Source organism: Urocampus carinirostris, chromosome 2 (assembly GCF_059441175.1).
Source record: "Urocampus carinirostris isolate Australia breed hairy pipefish chromosome 2, RoL_Ucar_1.0, whole genome shotgun sequence".
NCBI classification, from domain to species: domain Eukaryota; kingdom Metazoa; phylum Chordata; class Actinopteri; order Syngnathiformes; family Syngnathidae; genus Urocampus; species Urocampus carinirostris.
Window position 1 is genome coordinate 9,345,450 of NC_142350.1, and position 17,999 is coordinate 9,363,448.

The window sequence follows — 17,999 nt, forward strand, 5'->3', positions numbered from 1 at the left end:
GCCCTATGCAATTGGAGCAGTTATAATCTCCTGTCGAAATTGGTAAAAATAAACTATGGGGAAACTCGAATTAGATAAAACACAATAAAGATATGGAAGCTAATGGGAAGGCACCTTAAACTTAGGAGGTTTTCTTTTATCTTACCTATTGCATCAAATCCGTCATTTGCCCCGTTTAATATGGAAGACTTTTTCAACAGCTGGAAGGAAATGGGTATAAGTAATATTGGGGACCCTTATATAGAGGGCTCTTTTGCATCCTTTGAACAACTTCAGGAAAAATATAACCTACCTTGGACTCACCGATTAAAGCACTTTGAATTAGAAACTATGTGAGGGAACATCTGGATACGAAAATGCAACCCCTGATAAGCTGGATGGGTGTTTGAATCTGTGCACAGGTGACCATTCAATGACTTGACAATTTGCAAGGTCTTTTCCAGTCCAACATGTCCAAGATAAAGGATAAATGGGAGAGTGAATTGGGGAAGTCCATTCCTGATAATATATGGGTAACCAGCCTGGAGCATATCCATAGCTGCTCCTAAAATGCTAATATAAGGTTGTCCACATAATTCATTACTCCAAAGTAGGACTACATTGTATCTTTTCTGAAGTTTCTCCCACATGTGAGAAATGTGAGTCTTTCGAGGCCGACCTGGTGCAGAGCTTCACACTTTGTAATAAACTTTTTTGGGGGTTTTTCTCAAGAATATTTGGCAGTTAGATAGAACCTGAACCGCTTATCAAAATCTTTGGAATATCAATAGTAGCTTAATGCATTAACAGTGGCGCAACAACAGCTTCTTTCCTATGGACTACAGCCAAAAAACTCATATTAATGTGCTGGAAAGGAAAAGAGGTGCCCACAAGGAGAAGATGGCTGACGGAACTGACAGACACGCTACACCTAGAGAAAATTCGGAACACCATGAAAGACAAAACTGACAAATTTGAAAGGATATGGGGACCACTAATATCCTTCCTGGAACAGGAGCGGAGGTCCTGACCTCTTTAAACTGACATTGATGGCGCTCGGGGAAATAGGGGTGGGGGGGTTGGGTTGGCTGAGGGGGGTGGGGAGGTTGCTTTAGGGTTCATGTTCAAATTTTTGTTGTTTTCTTTCTTATTGTATAAATGACATGTTGTAACATATCCATCCATCCAGTATCCACACCGCTTATCCTCAGTAGGGTCGCAGGGGTACTGGAGCCCATCCCAGCTATCTTCAGGCAGTGGGCAGGGGACACCCTGAACTGGTTGCTAGCCAGTCGCAGGGTACACAGGGACAGACAATTCACTCGCTCATTCACACTTAGGGACAATTTGAACCAGCCAATTCAGCTGACATGCATGTTTTTGGAATGTGGGAGGAAACTGGAGTGCCCGGAGGATACCCACGCAAGCACGGGGAGAACATGCAAACTCTACACAGGAGGTTCAATTCCATGACCTCAAAACTGTGCTGCACACGCGCTAACCACTGTGCCGCCCTGCTGCCCTGTTGTAACATATCTTGTTCATAATTTGTTTTATAAAACCAATAAAATATTTGAAACACAATCCGTAGACCACCATCCGTACTGTGAAGTGTGGGGGTGGTAGCATCACGATTTGGGGGTGTTTTTCTGCACATGGGACAGGACTATAAGAGAGAATGACTGGGGCCGTGTATTGTGAGATTTTGGGAAACAACCTCCTTCCTCCAGTCAGAGCATTGAAGATGGGTCGTGGCTGGGTCATCCAACGCGACGACGACCCGAAGCACATAGCCAGGAAAACCAAGGAGTGGCTCTGTACGAAGCATATCAAGATTCTAGCATGGCCCACCCAGTCTCCAGACCTGAACCCAATCAAAAATATTTGCAGGGAGCTCAAACTCTGTGTTTCTCAGTGACAGCCAAGAAACCTGACTGATCTAGAGAAGATCTGTCTGGAGGAGTGGGCCAAGATCCCTCCTGCAGTGTGTGAACCTGGTGAAAGACTACAGGAACCGTTTGACCTCTTTAAGAGAAAACAAAGGCTACTGTAACAAATATTAACATTCATTTTCTCAGGTGTTCAAATACTTATTTGCAGCTGCATCACACAAATAAATCGTTAAAAATTATGCAGAGTGATTTCTGGATTTTTATTTTATCTTTCACAGTGGACATGCACCTACAATGAAAATTTCAGACCCCTCCATGATTTCTAAGTGGGAGAAATAGCAAAATAGCAGGCTGTTCAAATACTTAATTTCTTCAGTGTATATACATTTCTACAAATATAGGTATCCTCACAATTATTTTTCCCCCAGCTGTCTCCGGGCAGTGGGCAGGGGACACCCTTGACTTGTTGCCGGCCAGTCGCAGGGCACACAGAGATGGACAACTCACTTGCCCATTCACACCTAGGGACAATTTGAACCAGCGAATTATCAGGTTATGTATGCTTTTATAATGTGGGAGGAAACCAGAGTACCCAGGGAGAACATTCAAACACCACACAGGAAGGTTTGATCTCTAGACCTCAGAACTGTGCCGCACACATGTACTGTGCTGCCGTGCTGCCCTATATGTGTGTATATATATATATATATATATATATATATATATATATATATATATATATATATATATATATATATATATATATATATATATATTTACAGCGTTGGGTAGGGTTACTTTAACTGGATTACTTTCAATTACTTTTGGATTACTCCAATACCAAATATGCTAATAAAAGACAAAAGAAACTAAATATGAATACAATTATGACTCGCAACACGTGGTAAGCTTTCTCTCCTGGCTTTGATCTCTTTGATCGCCGCAAAACTAACATAAAATGCGACAGAAAAAAATGAAAATAAATCCAAACAGCTTGCCAACATCATTTTTGCCGTTCCATGTGTTCTGTTACTCCCCAAGCCTGCACCAAATGTAGTAATTTTATTCATAGGCATATATATATATATATATATATATATATATATATATATATATATATGTGTGTGTATATATATGTATGTATATATATATATATATATATATATATATATATATATATATATATATATATTAGTTGTAGAGTCAAACGATGCTCACGGCGCATTTAAAGACAGTCGAAAAGATGATAAGCACCGATTTGTTCTTCCATCAGCATCACAAATCCCAAGTTTTTGAGGAATTGATATGTATACATTTTAAAATAAACATGGATTTAGTTTAAAATATTTTCATTTTTGTAATATATCCGTTTTCTAGTATCAGGTTAAAGTTAATTTCACAAGGCAATTTCGGTCACTGAATGCAGCGCAGAACTGGCTGCGCATGCGCACAGGCGTTCCGCTAATCAGCTGACTCGGGATGCTTGCTAGGTTGAATGTAAAGACATTTGTGTCGCAACACGGCGATTATTATCATAATTAAAAATTTGTATTTTGTCACATGAATGGGAATCTGCAACTTTTTAACTAATTTGCAACGAGGCAAGCGAACTGCGCACCTTGTAAACCTTTCAGGTAAGGACGGCGACGGAGCCATACACGACGGTCATGACACGGCTAATGCTAACTAATGTATACATGCAGCGCTTTATTAACCTTTTCCTGTGTTATTTTTATATGTTTTTTTAATGATTTTATGACCGTTTTCCTTATTTTGATTTGTCGTGTGCATATTTTTAATCTCATCTGCGTATGATGGTCATATGACAGCTCGGGTCATGTGACGTCACCACCATGCTTGCTGCAACAACGAGAAAAAAATAGAAGTGAAAAGAGGAACAAAGTCATGCACTAAGTTCAAATTACTCACATTAGGAAAACATATTCCATAATAGTATAAAATAAAAACGACCAAGTGGTTTTTTTCCCAGGGTTGTGCAGCTGTAATGCGTCATATTTACGCATGCTTCAAGAAGATTTATAACAATAATAATAATAGTAGTAGTAATACATTCTACTTCAAAGCGCCTTTCAGGACACTCGAGGTCGCTGTACACCGAAAACCAAACAAGAAAAATACAAGCAAATAATAAATAGCAAATAAAAATAGGGTACAGTTCAAACGGGGGGCTTAATGTGTGGCAGATGATTATTACTAGGCAATTCTGAAGAGGTTGGCTTTGAGTCTGGATTTAAATTTAAATCTTGGCTTAAAATACACTTCTATTCTCTATCTTAAGATTGAGCTATATTTCCTGTGTATTATCTGTGTATTATTTGTTATTTCAATTTCATTGCTTTAATCATCTAGTTATTTTTAATAATAAGCCTGATCGTCATTTGGTTACAGCCATGTGTGCCTTCCTTATATTTCTTGATAACCTCAGCTTTGTTTCCATTGTTATCTTGATTTGCTTCTCTCTTTAGCATCAATGCAAGTCAGAGTATAAATACAGTACCAAAAATACAGTATTGTATCGCCGAAACACATGAGTTCTTGAACGAAACTAAGAGACTGAGGAGCCTTGAGTGATGTAGTTCAACCAAGATCACGTGGTATTTTCATGTTCCTGTGACGCAAACCAATAGCAGACAGGTATCTCAGCGATGTAACCCATCATATACACAAACATCACAACATTTGAGTTTTAAATGTTTTGGGGCTCGTTGTATAGTTAGGAAAATATCTTAAAGAGGGTCGTAAAAAACATCTTGTTCCACACCGTAAAGTGAAAACGTCATGAGGCGGGGTCATCATATCCTTGGCTTTACTGTATAATTTTTCATTAATATTTTAACTAAGTAGGGCTCAAGAAACATCTATTTTTGTTTTCAACCATTACAGTACTTATCCTGCATTAGTTCAAGGCTCCCAGTCCAACATGACAGAATTCTGGTTGATTTCGGCGCCGGGTGAGAAGACGTGTCAGCAGACGTGGGACAAGCTGATGGTGGCCACAACGCGCACCAACAACCTCTCCACCAACACCAAATTCAATATTCCGGATCTTAAAGTAATTGTGACAGACATACGGACGACAAATTGCATCTTTGAGGACTGATTTTGTTTTGTGGGACAGGTGGGGACACTGGACGTCCTGGTAGGGCTCTCAGACGAGCTGGCCAAGCTTGACACGTTTGTGGAAAGGTGATTTGAAGTCTTTGTTGTTGTGGTTTCTTGATCAAAGTTTTTGTATCTGTAATTTTTTTTGACAGTTGTGGCACGAATAATGATGGCAATGATATTAACAATCGTGTCATTTGCGGATAATGGCTCCAAAGATGTAAAAATATATATTGTAGTACATATATCCCTATTGGTGTGTGTGTGTCTGTGTGAATGGGTAAGTGTGAACTATATTGTAAAGCGCTTTGGGAGGTCTTCATTGACTTGAAAAGCGCTATATAAAGACCATTTACCATGTTTTTTTGTGCTAAGCACCATGCAGTAGGATTTATCATTAAGTCGACATTGTTCGGCTTTTATTGAATCAGAAATTTACAAAAAACATTTGGTATTTCCAATTATGCATATGCCGGTAGCATCTATTTTCTATTATTTTATATGACATATATTTGTTATGATAATAAAAACTTATACATTTTTTGTCTTTAATTTTTCCTATTTTTAACGAGTCCTTTAAAATAATATATTTATTTTTTAATGAAATTCATTAATTTATCTTTTTATATTTTTGAGTAAAAATTTCATTTATAATTGGACCATGAATTAGATTTTTAAGAAATGTATTTTTTAGCAAAATGATTGTAATCATTAAAGTTGTAATGATTATATAATATGTTTTCAAATAATTATGAAATGAAATGTGTTTGTATTTTTGTCAATAATATTTCCTATTATTTCATCTATACCTCTGTATTCATATATATATTGAAAATCATCTAAAAATATTCCATTATCAATTTAAAAATAAATGTATTTGTAAAATATTCATGTTATTATCATTCAAAACAAGTACATAAATACAAATTTGTTTTATTTTTATAATTCATTTTAGGTCAATAAGTAATAATTTGAACATTTCAAATAATTTAAATTATGATGTTATTGTAATTTAAAATGACTACATAAATATTTAATAATAAGAAGAATTAATTATAATTACTATCATTCATGTTTAGTTGTGAACTTTTATTTTTAAGATGGTAAAAATCTATATTTTGTGCCCACAGTGTGGTAAAGAAGGTGGCCCAGTACATGGCCGATGTTCTAGAGGACAGTCGGGACAAAGTGCAGGAGAACTTGCTGGCCAACGGATGTAAGACACCACATCCTTGTCCAAAAACTTTTGTTTTTTTCTGAGCACATCTGCAAGAGGTCTCGTTGTCGTTTTTAGTGGACCTTGTGACATACATCACCAGATTCCAGTGGGACATGGCCAAGTATCCCATCAAGCAGTCGCTGAAGAACATCTCCGAAATCGTCTCCAAGGTTGAGTTCCATTTTTTGAGGCTTCTGCGTTTTTTTTTTGGTAATCACAGTTAATGAGGACTAGAACCCTCTGTGATTTACAAAGTTCTGCCAAGTCAAGCCAGTAAAGCTCGGCTCTGCTTATCCCCGCTCGCAGCAATATGGGCTCAGGCATAATTTATTACGGCCACATGGGTGCAGTTTATTTTACATGGGAATGATGGCGAAAAAGAATCGCCAGGCCTGACAAAAGTGTGCTCTGCAGGCCACTTCTTGCAGCAAAATAGGATTGGGGATAATAGATCACAACCCCATGAGTGCAGTTTACATTTGATGGAACGAAAAGCTAAAAGAAGCCGCAGGGCCCGACAAAAATGAGCTCGGCCGGCCCCTGCACTCAGTAATAGTGGACCGGGAATAATGGATCACCGCCACAACCGTGTATTTTGTTTTATGCGGGCCAGAACAGTACGCCTCCCCAAAAAAGTCTTCTGACGGTCCATGCTCAAAGCCATATAGGATTGTGAAAAATGCATTAAGACTGCATGAGTGCAGTTCATTTCAGTTGAGGTGGAAAAAATGGCAAAAAAAGGGCAAAAGTGCTCTCTGCCCGGGCCCGCTCGCAGCGATATGCGAATGGGGATAACTGATCACGGCGGCACGAGTGCAGTTCACATTTTTGGTAAACAGAATTGCAAAAAAGAGCCACCAGGCCTGACAAAAACGCGTTCTGCCTTCCAGCGCTCGCACCGAAATGCAATCAGGGATAATGGATCGCAAAGTAGTATGGGATTACCGTATGACATAATCGTAGCATGTTTTTCTACGTTTTAAATGTATTCCATTCGATTTTTCAGCAAGCCACGCAGATTGACAATGACTTGAAGGCCCGAGCGTCTGCCTACAACAACTTGAAAGGGAATCTGCAGAACCTGGAGAGAAAGAACGCGTGCGTCTTTCTTTTGGTTTTCCCGTGATAGTTTTGCAGCCTAACCGTGAAGTATTTAACCTTTTGTCCACCAGGGGGAGCCTGCTTACCAGGAGTTTGGCCGACATCGTGAAGAAAGATGATTTTGTGCTGGACTCAGAGTACTTGGTCACTATGTTGGTTGTTGTTCCCAAGTAGGTGCAATTTTGGATTAAGTAAAATGCTGGTTATCTGGCTCCTTGGTGTATTATTTTTATTTTAAAGAAAACTAGAAGTCGAAATTCTTTTACTAGGTATAATGCACAAGAACAACATTAGAAAACGTGAATAAAATTAGTTCATCTTGATGCATTACTAAAGCACATTTGTAGGTTTCACATTTTGGCCACCAGGGGGCAGTTTAATGTTAGCCCGGCTATACAAGACTTAAAAGTCCATTGATCTTGACCACCACAGGTAGGCAGTGTAATTGATGTTTTGCTGCATATATATTTTTTTGCTTTTTTTGTTGTTCAAATTCGTATTTTCTTCACTGTATATATATATATATATATATATATATATAAATTTATTATTTATTTAGAAAAAAAAAATTGGGGTGGAAACCTTTCTTATTTTTTTTTTCGTTGCCCAACATAAAGAAAAACATTTTTTTTCCATGTGTGTTGTGATTAGGACAAGCTTCGTGGACTGGCAGAAGACGTACGAGACATTGGCGGAGATGGTGGTGCCGCGCTCCACCAAGTAAGTGGCCTCTTGTTTTCTGACGCCAGCTCCAAAAATGTTAGCTTCCATGCTAGCTTCTGTGCTAGAACGGTCGCTAATCCCCTCCTGTTAAGGTTGCTTTTCGAGGACAATGACAGCGGCCTGTTCAGCGTCACCCTTTTTCGGAAAGCCATTGACGACTTCAAGCACAAGGCCAGAGAAAACAAGTAAGGCTCGTAAAATGGTGCCCTCGCTTGTGGGAAAGGAAAGATGTCGCAGAATTTGTGTTCAGGTTCACCGTGCGCGACTTCCAGTACAACGAGGAAGAAATGAAGGCCGACAAGGAGGAGATGACGCGCTTGTCCACTGACAAAAAGAAGCAGTTTGTATGTTGACAATGCACACAAACACATGTACACGAAAACATACACACAATATTGTAGGGGTCCTTTAATTCCCCCCACCCCTCCTTTTTTAGGGTCCCCTGGTCCGGTGGCTGAAAGTCAACTTCAGCGAGGCCTTCATTGCTTGGATCCATATCAAAGCGCTCCGTGTTTTTGTCGAGTCGGTCCTGAGGTGAGTCATTGATATACACTGAACCCCTTGCATGGCTGACTCAGCTATCGGTGTGTGCGTGTGTGTGTGAATGGGTAAAGTGTGAAGTGCTTCGGAGGTCCTCAGTGACTGGTAAAGCACTATACAAAGTCAGTCTATTTGCTATTTACCATATGCAGACGGAAAAACATGCATTTATTTTTAGACTGATACTGGTACAAGTACCCTGAAACCACAATTGCTATATGTGCAAATTCCCCCATGAAAAATATCATTTCAAATAACTCAATAATATATATTAAAATTTTTAAAACTTCATGTAATTTCCTGAAATGTTCAATTATCTAATGTGTTGCACCAATATCACTACATGGAATTGCTATTACCTCAATTACTTTTTCTCTGTGTGCACCTTTGAATGCTTCAAAGAATGACATCATATTTATCCAATTATATCCATCCATTATCTGCACCGCTTATTTTCAGTAAGGTTGCGGGGATGCTGGAGACAATCCCAGCCCTCCTCGGGCAGTAGGCAGGGGACACCCTGAACTGGATGCCAGTCAGTCACAGGGCACACAGAGACAGACAACTCACTTGCTCATTCACACCTAGGGACAATTTGGAGCAGCCAATAAACCTGACGTTTATGTTTTTGGTATGTGGGAGGAAACCGGAGTGCCCGGAGGAAACCCACGCAAGCACGGGGAGAACATGCAGACTCCACACAGGAAGGTTCGATCTCATGACCCCAGAACTGTGCCGCACACGCGCTAACCATTGCGTCGCCGTGCTGCCCCTGGTATTGCACCAATATCAGTAGCTGGTATCGCAAGTACCACAATTACTTTTGGTAATCGTGCAATTCCCCCCATGGAATAGACAGTTTCAAAGAACCAATAAATATTTATCCAATAAGATTATTATTTTTAAAAAAACATTTTTTTAATTGAAATGTTCAATTATCCTCTTGTACCACACCAATATCATCACCTGGTAACACGAGTACCATATTTTTTCCGCCCTATGCGCAACTCTCCATCCCATGAACCAGATCAGTTTTCAAAACTAAATTATATTTATGAAATTATATCATTATTTCAAAAATGACTGTGTCAATTATCCTCTGGAATCACACCAATTTCCATACCTTGTATTAGTAGTGCCACTATTACTTTGGTATATGTGCAATTCCCCTACTGGATCATATAAAGGAATTAAATAATATTTATCCACTGATATCATTTATCCAAATTTTAAAATATCCTCGTGTATCGCACCAATATCAGCACCTGGTATCGCGGGTACATCTATTACGTTTGCCACACACCCACAGCAAAACAGATCATTTATATAACTTATTGTTATTATTATTAAAAAAATGAAGAAAAGATTGTTAATTGACTTTTGAATTATCCTCTGGTATCAGTATCCGGTATCAGTAGTTCCACAATTACTTTTGATATATGTTTAATGCAGTTCTGGGTGTCTTCTGCCTACTGCCCGAAGATGGCTGGGATGGGCTCCAGCACCCCCCGACACTACTGAGTATAAGCGGCGTGGTAAAATATTGAAGGGAATAGATAGATGTGCTCTCACGAAACATATAATTTCTAAGAATTAATGCATTGATGTAATTAGTTTTAAAAAAGTAGTAATTGACATTTTCAATTATCCTAGGGTATCAGACAAATATCAGTAATCAACAATATGGGATTTGGAAGAATTATTTCTAGCGAGACGAGTCAGAAAATACAGTAATGGCAAAAAACAGCCGCCAGGCACGCCAATAGAACGCTCTGCCAGCCCTCTCTTGCAACTATATGCAATCGGTGATAGTGGATCGCAACTAAAAGAGTTCAGTTCATTTTAGACGGGAACAGAGTAATGGCAAAAAAGAGCCGCCAATTCAGACAGTCTCTGCACGCTACCGGTTCCTGCCAGCTGCAATAAACAATTGGGGATAATGGATTGCAGTTGCTTTTGTGTAGTTCACTTTTGGTTGGCGAGAATGTCAAAAAAGAGGCCCCAGGCCTAAAGAAGTATGCACTGCTGGTCTATAATCTATCGCGGCAACACAAATGCAATGAATTTCAGGTAGAAATATAGTAACGGCAACTAAAGAGCTGCCAGACCCAACAATAGAGCACCTTTGTAGTCCCTTTTCGCAGCAATATGGGAAAATGAATCCCGGCTGAACAAGTGCACTTCCCTTTTCTGTGGACAGAATGAGCAAAAAGTGCCGCTAGGCCCGACAAAAAAGTGCTCCGCCGGCCGCTACTTAGGGTAATGAGCGATAGGGATAATGGATCAAAGGATTATAGTACATTTGTATGAATTTATATATTATCATAAATATTGCGAAGAATTGAATACAAAAAACATTTTTGTGGCATTTAGGTACGGTTTGCCGGTGAACTTCCAAGCAATGCTGCTACAGCCCAACAAGAAGAACATGAAGAAGCTTCGTGAAGTTCTTTACGATCTGTACAAGCACCTGGACAGCAGCGCCGCCATCATCGACGTGAGCCAATCAGTCATCCCCTCAACAAACTCCGCCTTATCTCAGAGCCCAGTGCCGTCGCCGTGAAAACTGCTAGCATCATTGACGTAATTTAGCATCAACAAGCAGTTTAAGGAGCGTATCCTGGAAATCGCAATGACTAAGGGCAGTCAACAAACAAAGAAGGAGATGTAGTTGCCAGTGGGTGCTAGTTAGCCCTCTATCACAAAATAAGTAGTTCACCATTGATAAGACAATGCAATTTTTACTACATTAAACCTTAAAGTGTTGTAAACTGTATTAAATGTTCTGTATTTTATTCACTGTTATCATTGAAAAAACAATCAATACTGTAAGATTTGTCACTCAAATCTTAACCTTTATTACCAGTTATTGCCTTGATCTTTCCGGCTCACATGTGTCAAACTTCTGGCCCACCGGCCAAATGTGGCCTGCCACATCATTTTATGTGGCTGGGGAGACAATGCTGAGAGAAGCTCAAGATAGAAATTAGCGGTTTCGTGTCAAACAATGACTTGCAGTTTGAAATATGTCTGCCGGTAGTCACCAAAGCCAGGTGCCATTCACAGTGCACCCACTGTAGCTGTATTTGGTAACTACTATTAAGCAACCAGAGAACATTCGCCGGAGACAAGGAAACTCCATCCTGGTTTTATTGTAGTTAAAACAAAAGTCAAAGACACACAAATTAAGGAAATACAAAAAAATGCATTGGGTGTCTTTTTTGGAGGTTTAAAGAAGCTTTACTAAGCTTACTAAGCTTTAATTCCCTCATTCAGGTCAACATTTTTATTTAAAAAAAAAAAAAGCGACAGCCTTTTAAATAATTTAATTAATCATATAAATTAGTATTTGTGTGCTACTTTTGTCACTTCCCAGTCTGCATTAGATTCCTGAGTTAAATAAACTGTAGTGGAAATTATTTAAATTGTATTTTATTTTCTATTTTTTTTAAATGCACCGCTGATGAATACTAGGGCGGCACAGCGGATGAGTGGTTAGCACGTCTGCGGCACAGTTCTGAGGTCATGGGATCAAATCCTCCTGTCCAGAGTTTGCCTGTTCTCCCTGTGCTTGCGTGGGTTGAGCGAGTGAGTTGTCTGTCTCTGTATGCCCTGCGACTGGCTGACAACCAGTTCAGTGTGTCCCCTGCCCACTGCCCTAAGATAGCTGGGATGGGCTCCAGCACACCTGCGACCCTACTGAATATAAGTGGTTTGAGGTAGTCAATGGATGGATGGATGTTGATAAATTCTACAAGAGAATAAATCTTAGTAAAGGAAAAAAAATATGGGTTTTATAATTAAACCTTTACATCATAATCTGTGAGCAACCCAAAAGACCCCGGCCCTCCATCTAGGACACACTTTTTATGCCTGCCCCTCCTTGAGAATGGCTTTTCTACTATGTGGCCCGTGGGCTAAAATGAGTCCTAGATTTTTGTTTGAAACGTTTTCTTGTCCCTCACAGGCCTCCATGGACATCCCGGGTCTGAACCTGAGTCAGCAGGAGTACTACCCGTATGTTTCCTACAAGATCGACTGCAACCTGCTCGACTTTAAAGTTTAAAAGTGTCGCCGTGATGACGGCGGTTTGACATTCCCCCCTTTTCACCTTTGATTTTTGCTCCCGGACCAATCCACAGTCAGAATTCAAGAGGGGTCCACTAAAAGTGATGATATGCCCTTGCCAAGTGGATATTTCCGCAATGATATCATCACGTATCATCACAGCGGTACACAAAATAAAGATGTATATGATGTAGTATTTATTTGAAGCCTCTGAAAAGTCAGTGAATATCTTATTTGACGGTGACGTGTTTTTAGCGTGTTTGTTTACAGTTAGATGTTGATCATCACCCCCCCCCCTCGTGAGAAAAAAACATTTGTTTGCTGACTGTGCTCTCCTGTTAGTTCTGTATGTTCAATAGTTTGTCATTGTTTGCGTGGATGCTTGTACTGTTGCTCTGAAATGTTAACATATTTAAAAAAATAAATGTGAAACTATTGATTGCTTTGTGAAAATTAAAAATGACTGTGCTTTTTTTCAAACTAAGTACAGTACAACACAAAAAAAAGGTTACAAATAAAGGGTGGGCAATATTATTGACTGCCCTCTAGTGGCCAATTTCTGATCATTTTTTTAATGCAGAATATTATTTATAGGCTTTTATTTAGACTTATCAGATTTAAATGCTCTAGGAGTATCAATATCTGCAATTCATAACTACTCAGGCATAGTGATGGCTGAAACCTTTTTTTTTTTTTTTTTTTACCAAAGATCAAATCGATACAAGATACAATAAATGTGTAGAATTCTGTGAACACAAAGATGAAGAGATGTGTCTAACTTTCAAGGGAAGTTTATGTATGTTTTTTTCACTTGGGATTAGAAATAATCTCCACCAGGGATCTTGATATGTACAGTATCACTATCTAATGTTGATGTTGACAACTACACAGGAGTTGAAGATTGGTCTGAAGAAAAGGGTATCCCTACTTAGTGTTTTTCATTGAATTGTTTTAAATCCGTATCAAACATGATTGTGCATCAATTATTGGATTGCTTTAATGTTTATTCAAGACCAGGCAGTGTCCAATACTGGGAGTAATGATAACTTAAAATGGGCTGGTGTCCACCTTAATTCCTGGTATCAATACTTGCCCATTCTTTCTGAAGTGTACAGTGCAACTTTTAAGGGAGGCATGTTCTTAGTTTTTATATGGAATGAGTATCTACCCTGTATCACTATTTATTGTCTATATCAAACAGTGGTATAGTTCCCTACCCTTTATTTTAATCTTTATTAAAACATTATTTTTTTCTTAGCTATCTGAATTAGATTTGTTGCGACCATACCGATTAAATAACCCAAGCGTCTTTGTAGTAGGATATGAAAATCCGTTTAAATTGAGGGGTGCCTGACATTTTGACTGAGTAAGCATCTTTCACTAAAAAAATATTCTCAGTATTTTTTATTGAATGCTTTATTGAACAAAACGCATACACACTTCCATAAAGAATTTGCATTGCAACGTTGCGTCACATACTAAACAAGGCATAAGCGAGCTAAACGGTTGCTTAGGGCCCCGCAACCACTAGGTGGCCCCCAAGAGTGGTTCAATTTTTGGGGGGTTCCAACATTGTCCCCATTGACACTACTGTATGTTTGTCCACTCAAAAATACTTCAAGAGAAATACAACAAAAATACTACACAATAACTACAAAACTAAACATCAAATAAAGTGCTTAAAAATATGCACCTCATAAATAATTTTGCTTTCATTCTGAAAATAAAAAAATAGTATAGAATGACTACAAAAATACTACTGCAGTAATACTATATTACAAAATACTACTACAGAATTGTCCTCCATCATCAGGACTTACTGTGTGTAGATGTGTGAAGCGTGTGAAGTCCAAGCAGCAAGATGGATGCGAGGATGGACGCGAGGATGTAACTAATTCCACCATTCATTCCTCGCCGGACAACCGACGCTTTAAACTCAGCGCTCACGAACGGCCCCAACGCCGGGAGCTTTTGAAGATTTCGACAAAGACTACAAAGAGTTCAGCTAAGTCAAATGATTCAGCAAAGCTGAAATTTGGTCTGTTAAATATTAGATCGCTTGCTCCAAAAGCTTTACTTGTTGATAACATTATTCGTGATTATAAACTTAACTGTATGGGTCTTTGTGAAACGTGGTTACGCCCGGATGAGTATTTAGCGCTAAATTATGACTCTCCCCCAGACTACGAGAGTAGTCATATAGCGCGCACGTTGAAAAGGGGTGGTGGTGTTGCGCTGATCTCTGAAAAATCGCTCAAATTTAATCCACGTACCTCTAATAATTACAAAACGTTTGAGGCTCTTGTGATGCGGTCCTCCTGCACCAAAAGATATGTCTTACCTTTGTAGTACTCTGGTAAAACTGACAAAACCCCGCCTCCTGGTCACATGTTAGAAGCCAAAACCAAACCCCACCCCATACCAGCAGACGGCACTGTTGGACTCAGCATTGCAGGACATTTACCAAAAACTATACACATATTTTAGCAGGAATTTCAATAAAATAAAAGTTATTATTACACCCGTTACATACACCCCCTGAAATTCTGCTAAATATGGGAGTGCTACACTAAACAGAAAAAAAAAATCACATGCCAAAAAGGCAAATACTGATGAAAAAGAGGACACGAAAACTGGTACAGTATTACAAGGAACAAACTGAAGTGCATGTCAGTTCTAAAACTCTCCCAAAAAGGAGTGTGAAAAGAAAGGAGGCGATCAAACTCCTAACTAAGCACAGACTCAAAGATGCCTGTTACATCTCTGAAATATCAAACATTGTTCCTGTAGTTGTAAGTTCTCACATAGGCACAATTCTTGTTTCTTACTCAAGCTTTGTTACTCAAACCGAAAGTCCATCTCTACTGAACTTAAACTAGGAACTTGCAGATATTGCGGACAGAGGATTGTCACCTACCACATGGTCATTCATCTGACAAATAAGACGACTAGGAGGCCTGATGGACTGGCGGACCCTAAGACCATAACGGTTAGGTTGAGCACAAATAACCTGAGCTTGAAGGTCTGGGGCAGTCAAGTCTAAACAGTCAGTATCAGGGGAGTCTGCGTCCAGATGGTCAGTGTTCAATGGGGTCTCGTCTGGGAGACCCATACCCAAAGGGATCATGTTTTCAGAGCACTGTGATGGGCTTTCCGTATTGTCACTTGAAGTATGGTCAACATCTTGTTCGGGGATGTGCTGACTTCCTCGACTGGATGTATCAACACTGCAAGAGTCGGACTGGGCATCAGATCTGCTGTCTAGTGAGTTATCCTCTACCTCTGGATGAACTTGCTCTTCACCTGCCTGTATCACCCAGTTTACTGTACGGACATCACTGTCTTCAACCGCGTCAGGTAAATCAGGGCATACATCACTTCCATGCATAGCAGCGTCAGACTCTGAGTGTTCAGATTCGCTGGCCAGATCATCCTCACAGGGCAAGAAGCTAACAGAGAGCAGCAAATTCCTGTGAACTACCTTCTCTTTGCCCGTCAGACAATCCTTGACTCTGTAGACATTGAGATCAGGCTTGACTGATTTGTATGCAGCTAGCTTCGCTACCCACCGCTGTTCACACGCATCAAGTCTTGGTTTGGTCAAAATGTATGTAAGTGGGTTATTGTCGGTCCACGTGGTAAAGTGTCTTCCTTTCAACCAATGGCTGAATTTATCACATACCGCCCATTTCAAGACAATAAATCAATTTATGAGTTGTATAGCAACAAGATACCTCCATCGAAGAAGCTGATCTTTCAGGGGTTTCAGAGATGTTAAATCTAAACTTAAAACTCACTTCTACTCCATTGCATACGAATAACCTACTCCTCTTGTCGGTTGAAAATAGTCTGTGTAATATAGTGTAACAATCTGTGAAGCCCTTTGAGACTCTTCGTGATTTAGGGCTATACAAATAAAAATGACTTGACTTGACTTGACTGTGAATTTCCCTGCCGGGATGAATAAAGTGTCTATCTATCTATCTATCTATCTATCTATCTATCTATCTATCTATCTATCTATCTATCTACTCCAAAAATACTACAAAAAGACAACTACAGTAATATTACAAAAATACTACGATGGAAATACTGTACTACAAAAATTCTACAAAAAGACTACTAAAATACTGTTTTGGAAATACATTATTTATACATCAACTGTTATTAGTTTTAAAGGTCTTTTGGTTAGGGGAAAGCTTGATGGACCAAATGTATCGTTTAATTTCACATTGAAAAATCAATTAGCACTTTTGAATGTAAAACTTAATAAGATTGACAACAAAAGTTTCTCTTTGCTTTGATTTAAATTTTATAAGATCATCATATATTCCAATGCTTAGGTCGTTAGGTAGATAGATAGATAGATAGATAGATAGATAGTCACGACCAGAATTGAATCAGGACCCAAATGCATAGCAATAGCCACAAGTTTATTGATAGAAAGAAGAAGGGCATCGGTGCTCGCTGGACGCGGGAAGCGAGTCGCTCATGCAATCGGATTGTGACTCGAATACGGAAGTGGATCTTCCGTAGTGGGAGATGGGGGTGTCAAGGACGGAAAAAACAGGTTGTTGGACAGGGGAGCAAAAACGTGGTCGGGATAAAAATGGGTCGTAAGCCGGGACGGGAGAGCAAACGTAGTCAGAATCAAAAACAGGTCAGAGCCAGAGACAAACGGGGAGATCAGGAACGGACGGGTGGAAAAACCAGGTGCAAAAACAGGACAGCCGGGAGTTAGCGTCAAAATGCTTGCCTTGTAACAACAGAGGTTTGCTAACGGACTGACAACCGGAGAGTGACAGGACTGGGCTTAAAAAAGGACAGGGAACCAATCAGGTAGCCCGCAGCGGCTGGCGCCAAATGAGGTGATCCAAATGAGTAGATAGACACGGACGGACGGACGGACGGACGGACGGACGGACGGACGGACGGACGGACGGACGGACGGACGGACAGACAGACAGACAGACAGACAGACAGACAGACAGACAGACAGACAGATAGATAGATAGATAGATAGATAGATAGATAGATAGATAGATAGATAGATAGATAGATAGATAGATAGATAGATAGATTGATCAATAGATCAGTTGATCGATTCCAAACAATTTTTCCAAAATAATTCAAAACCCATTGTCAATCTTATCAGCAATAACATTAAAAAGTTCAGAACCAAAATTGTATTTATGTATTTTTTAAGAGGCAGTGCCAAAAAAAATGTGTTGCAGTTTCAGGGTTCGTAGAACAAGGTGTACATGTAACATCAATTTCCCTCTTAATCCTTTTGGCAATATGCACTCTGGTGGTGTAAATCCTGTGAATTATTTTAAGGAAATTTCTAGCACTTG

The 17,999-nt window shown here is 39.4% G+C and overlaps 1 protein-coding gene across 1 annotated transcript; it reads left to right on the forward strand.

Annotated features, from left to right (window-relative positions):
- Window positions 1-3,302: 3,302 nt before the first annotated feature.
- Window positions 3,303-13,125, forward strand: LOC148370971 (V-type proton ATPase subunit C 1-A). Its single transcript, XM_088328804.1, has 13 exons — window positions 3,303-3,505; window positions 4,776-4,944; window positions 5,011-5,078; window positions 6,125-6,210; window positions 6,289-6,383; window positions 7,220-7,311; window positions 7,386-7,484; window positions 7,966-8,034; window positions 8,130-8,222; window positions 8,288-8,381; window positions 8,474-8,571; window positions 10,951-11,074; window positions 12,545-13,125. The coding sequence occupies exons 2-13, from the start codon at window positions 4,813-4,815 to the stop codon at window positions 12,641-12,643; spliced, it is 1,149 nt and encodes a 382-aa protein (XP_088184930.1). The 5' UTR covers window positions 3,303-3,505; window positions 4,776-4,812; the 3' UTR covers window positions 12,644-13,125.
- Window positions 13,126-17,999: the final 4,874 nt, after the last annotated feature.

Bases quoted from the DNA above. Each gene is read 5' to 3' on its own strand.
- LOC148370971 (XM_088328804.1), top strand. From the start codon at position 4,813: ATGACAGAATTCTGGTTGATTTCGGCGCCGGGTGAGAAGACGTGTCAG. The intron at 6,384-7,219 runs GTTGAGTTCCAT...TCGATTTTTCAG, and splicing joins TCTCCGAAATCGTCTCCAAG to CAAGCCACGCAGATTGACAA. The intron at 7,312-7,385 runs GTGCGTCTTTCT...TTTGTCCACCAG, and splicing joins AACCTGGAGAGAAAGAACGC to GGGGAGCCTGCTTACCAGGA.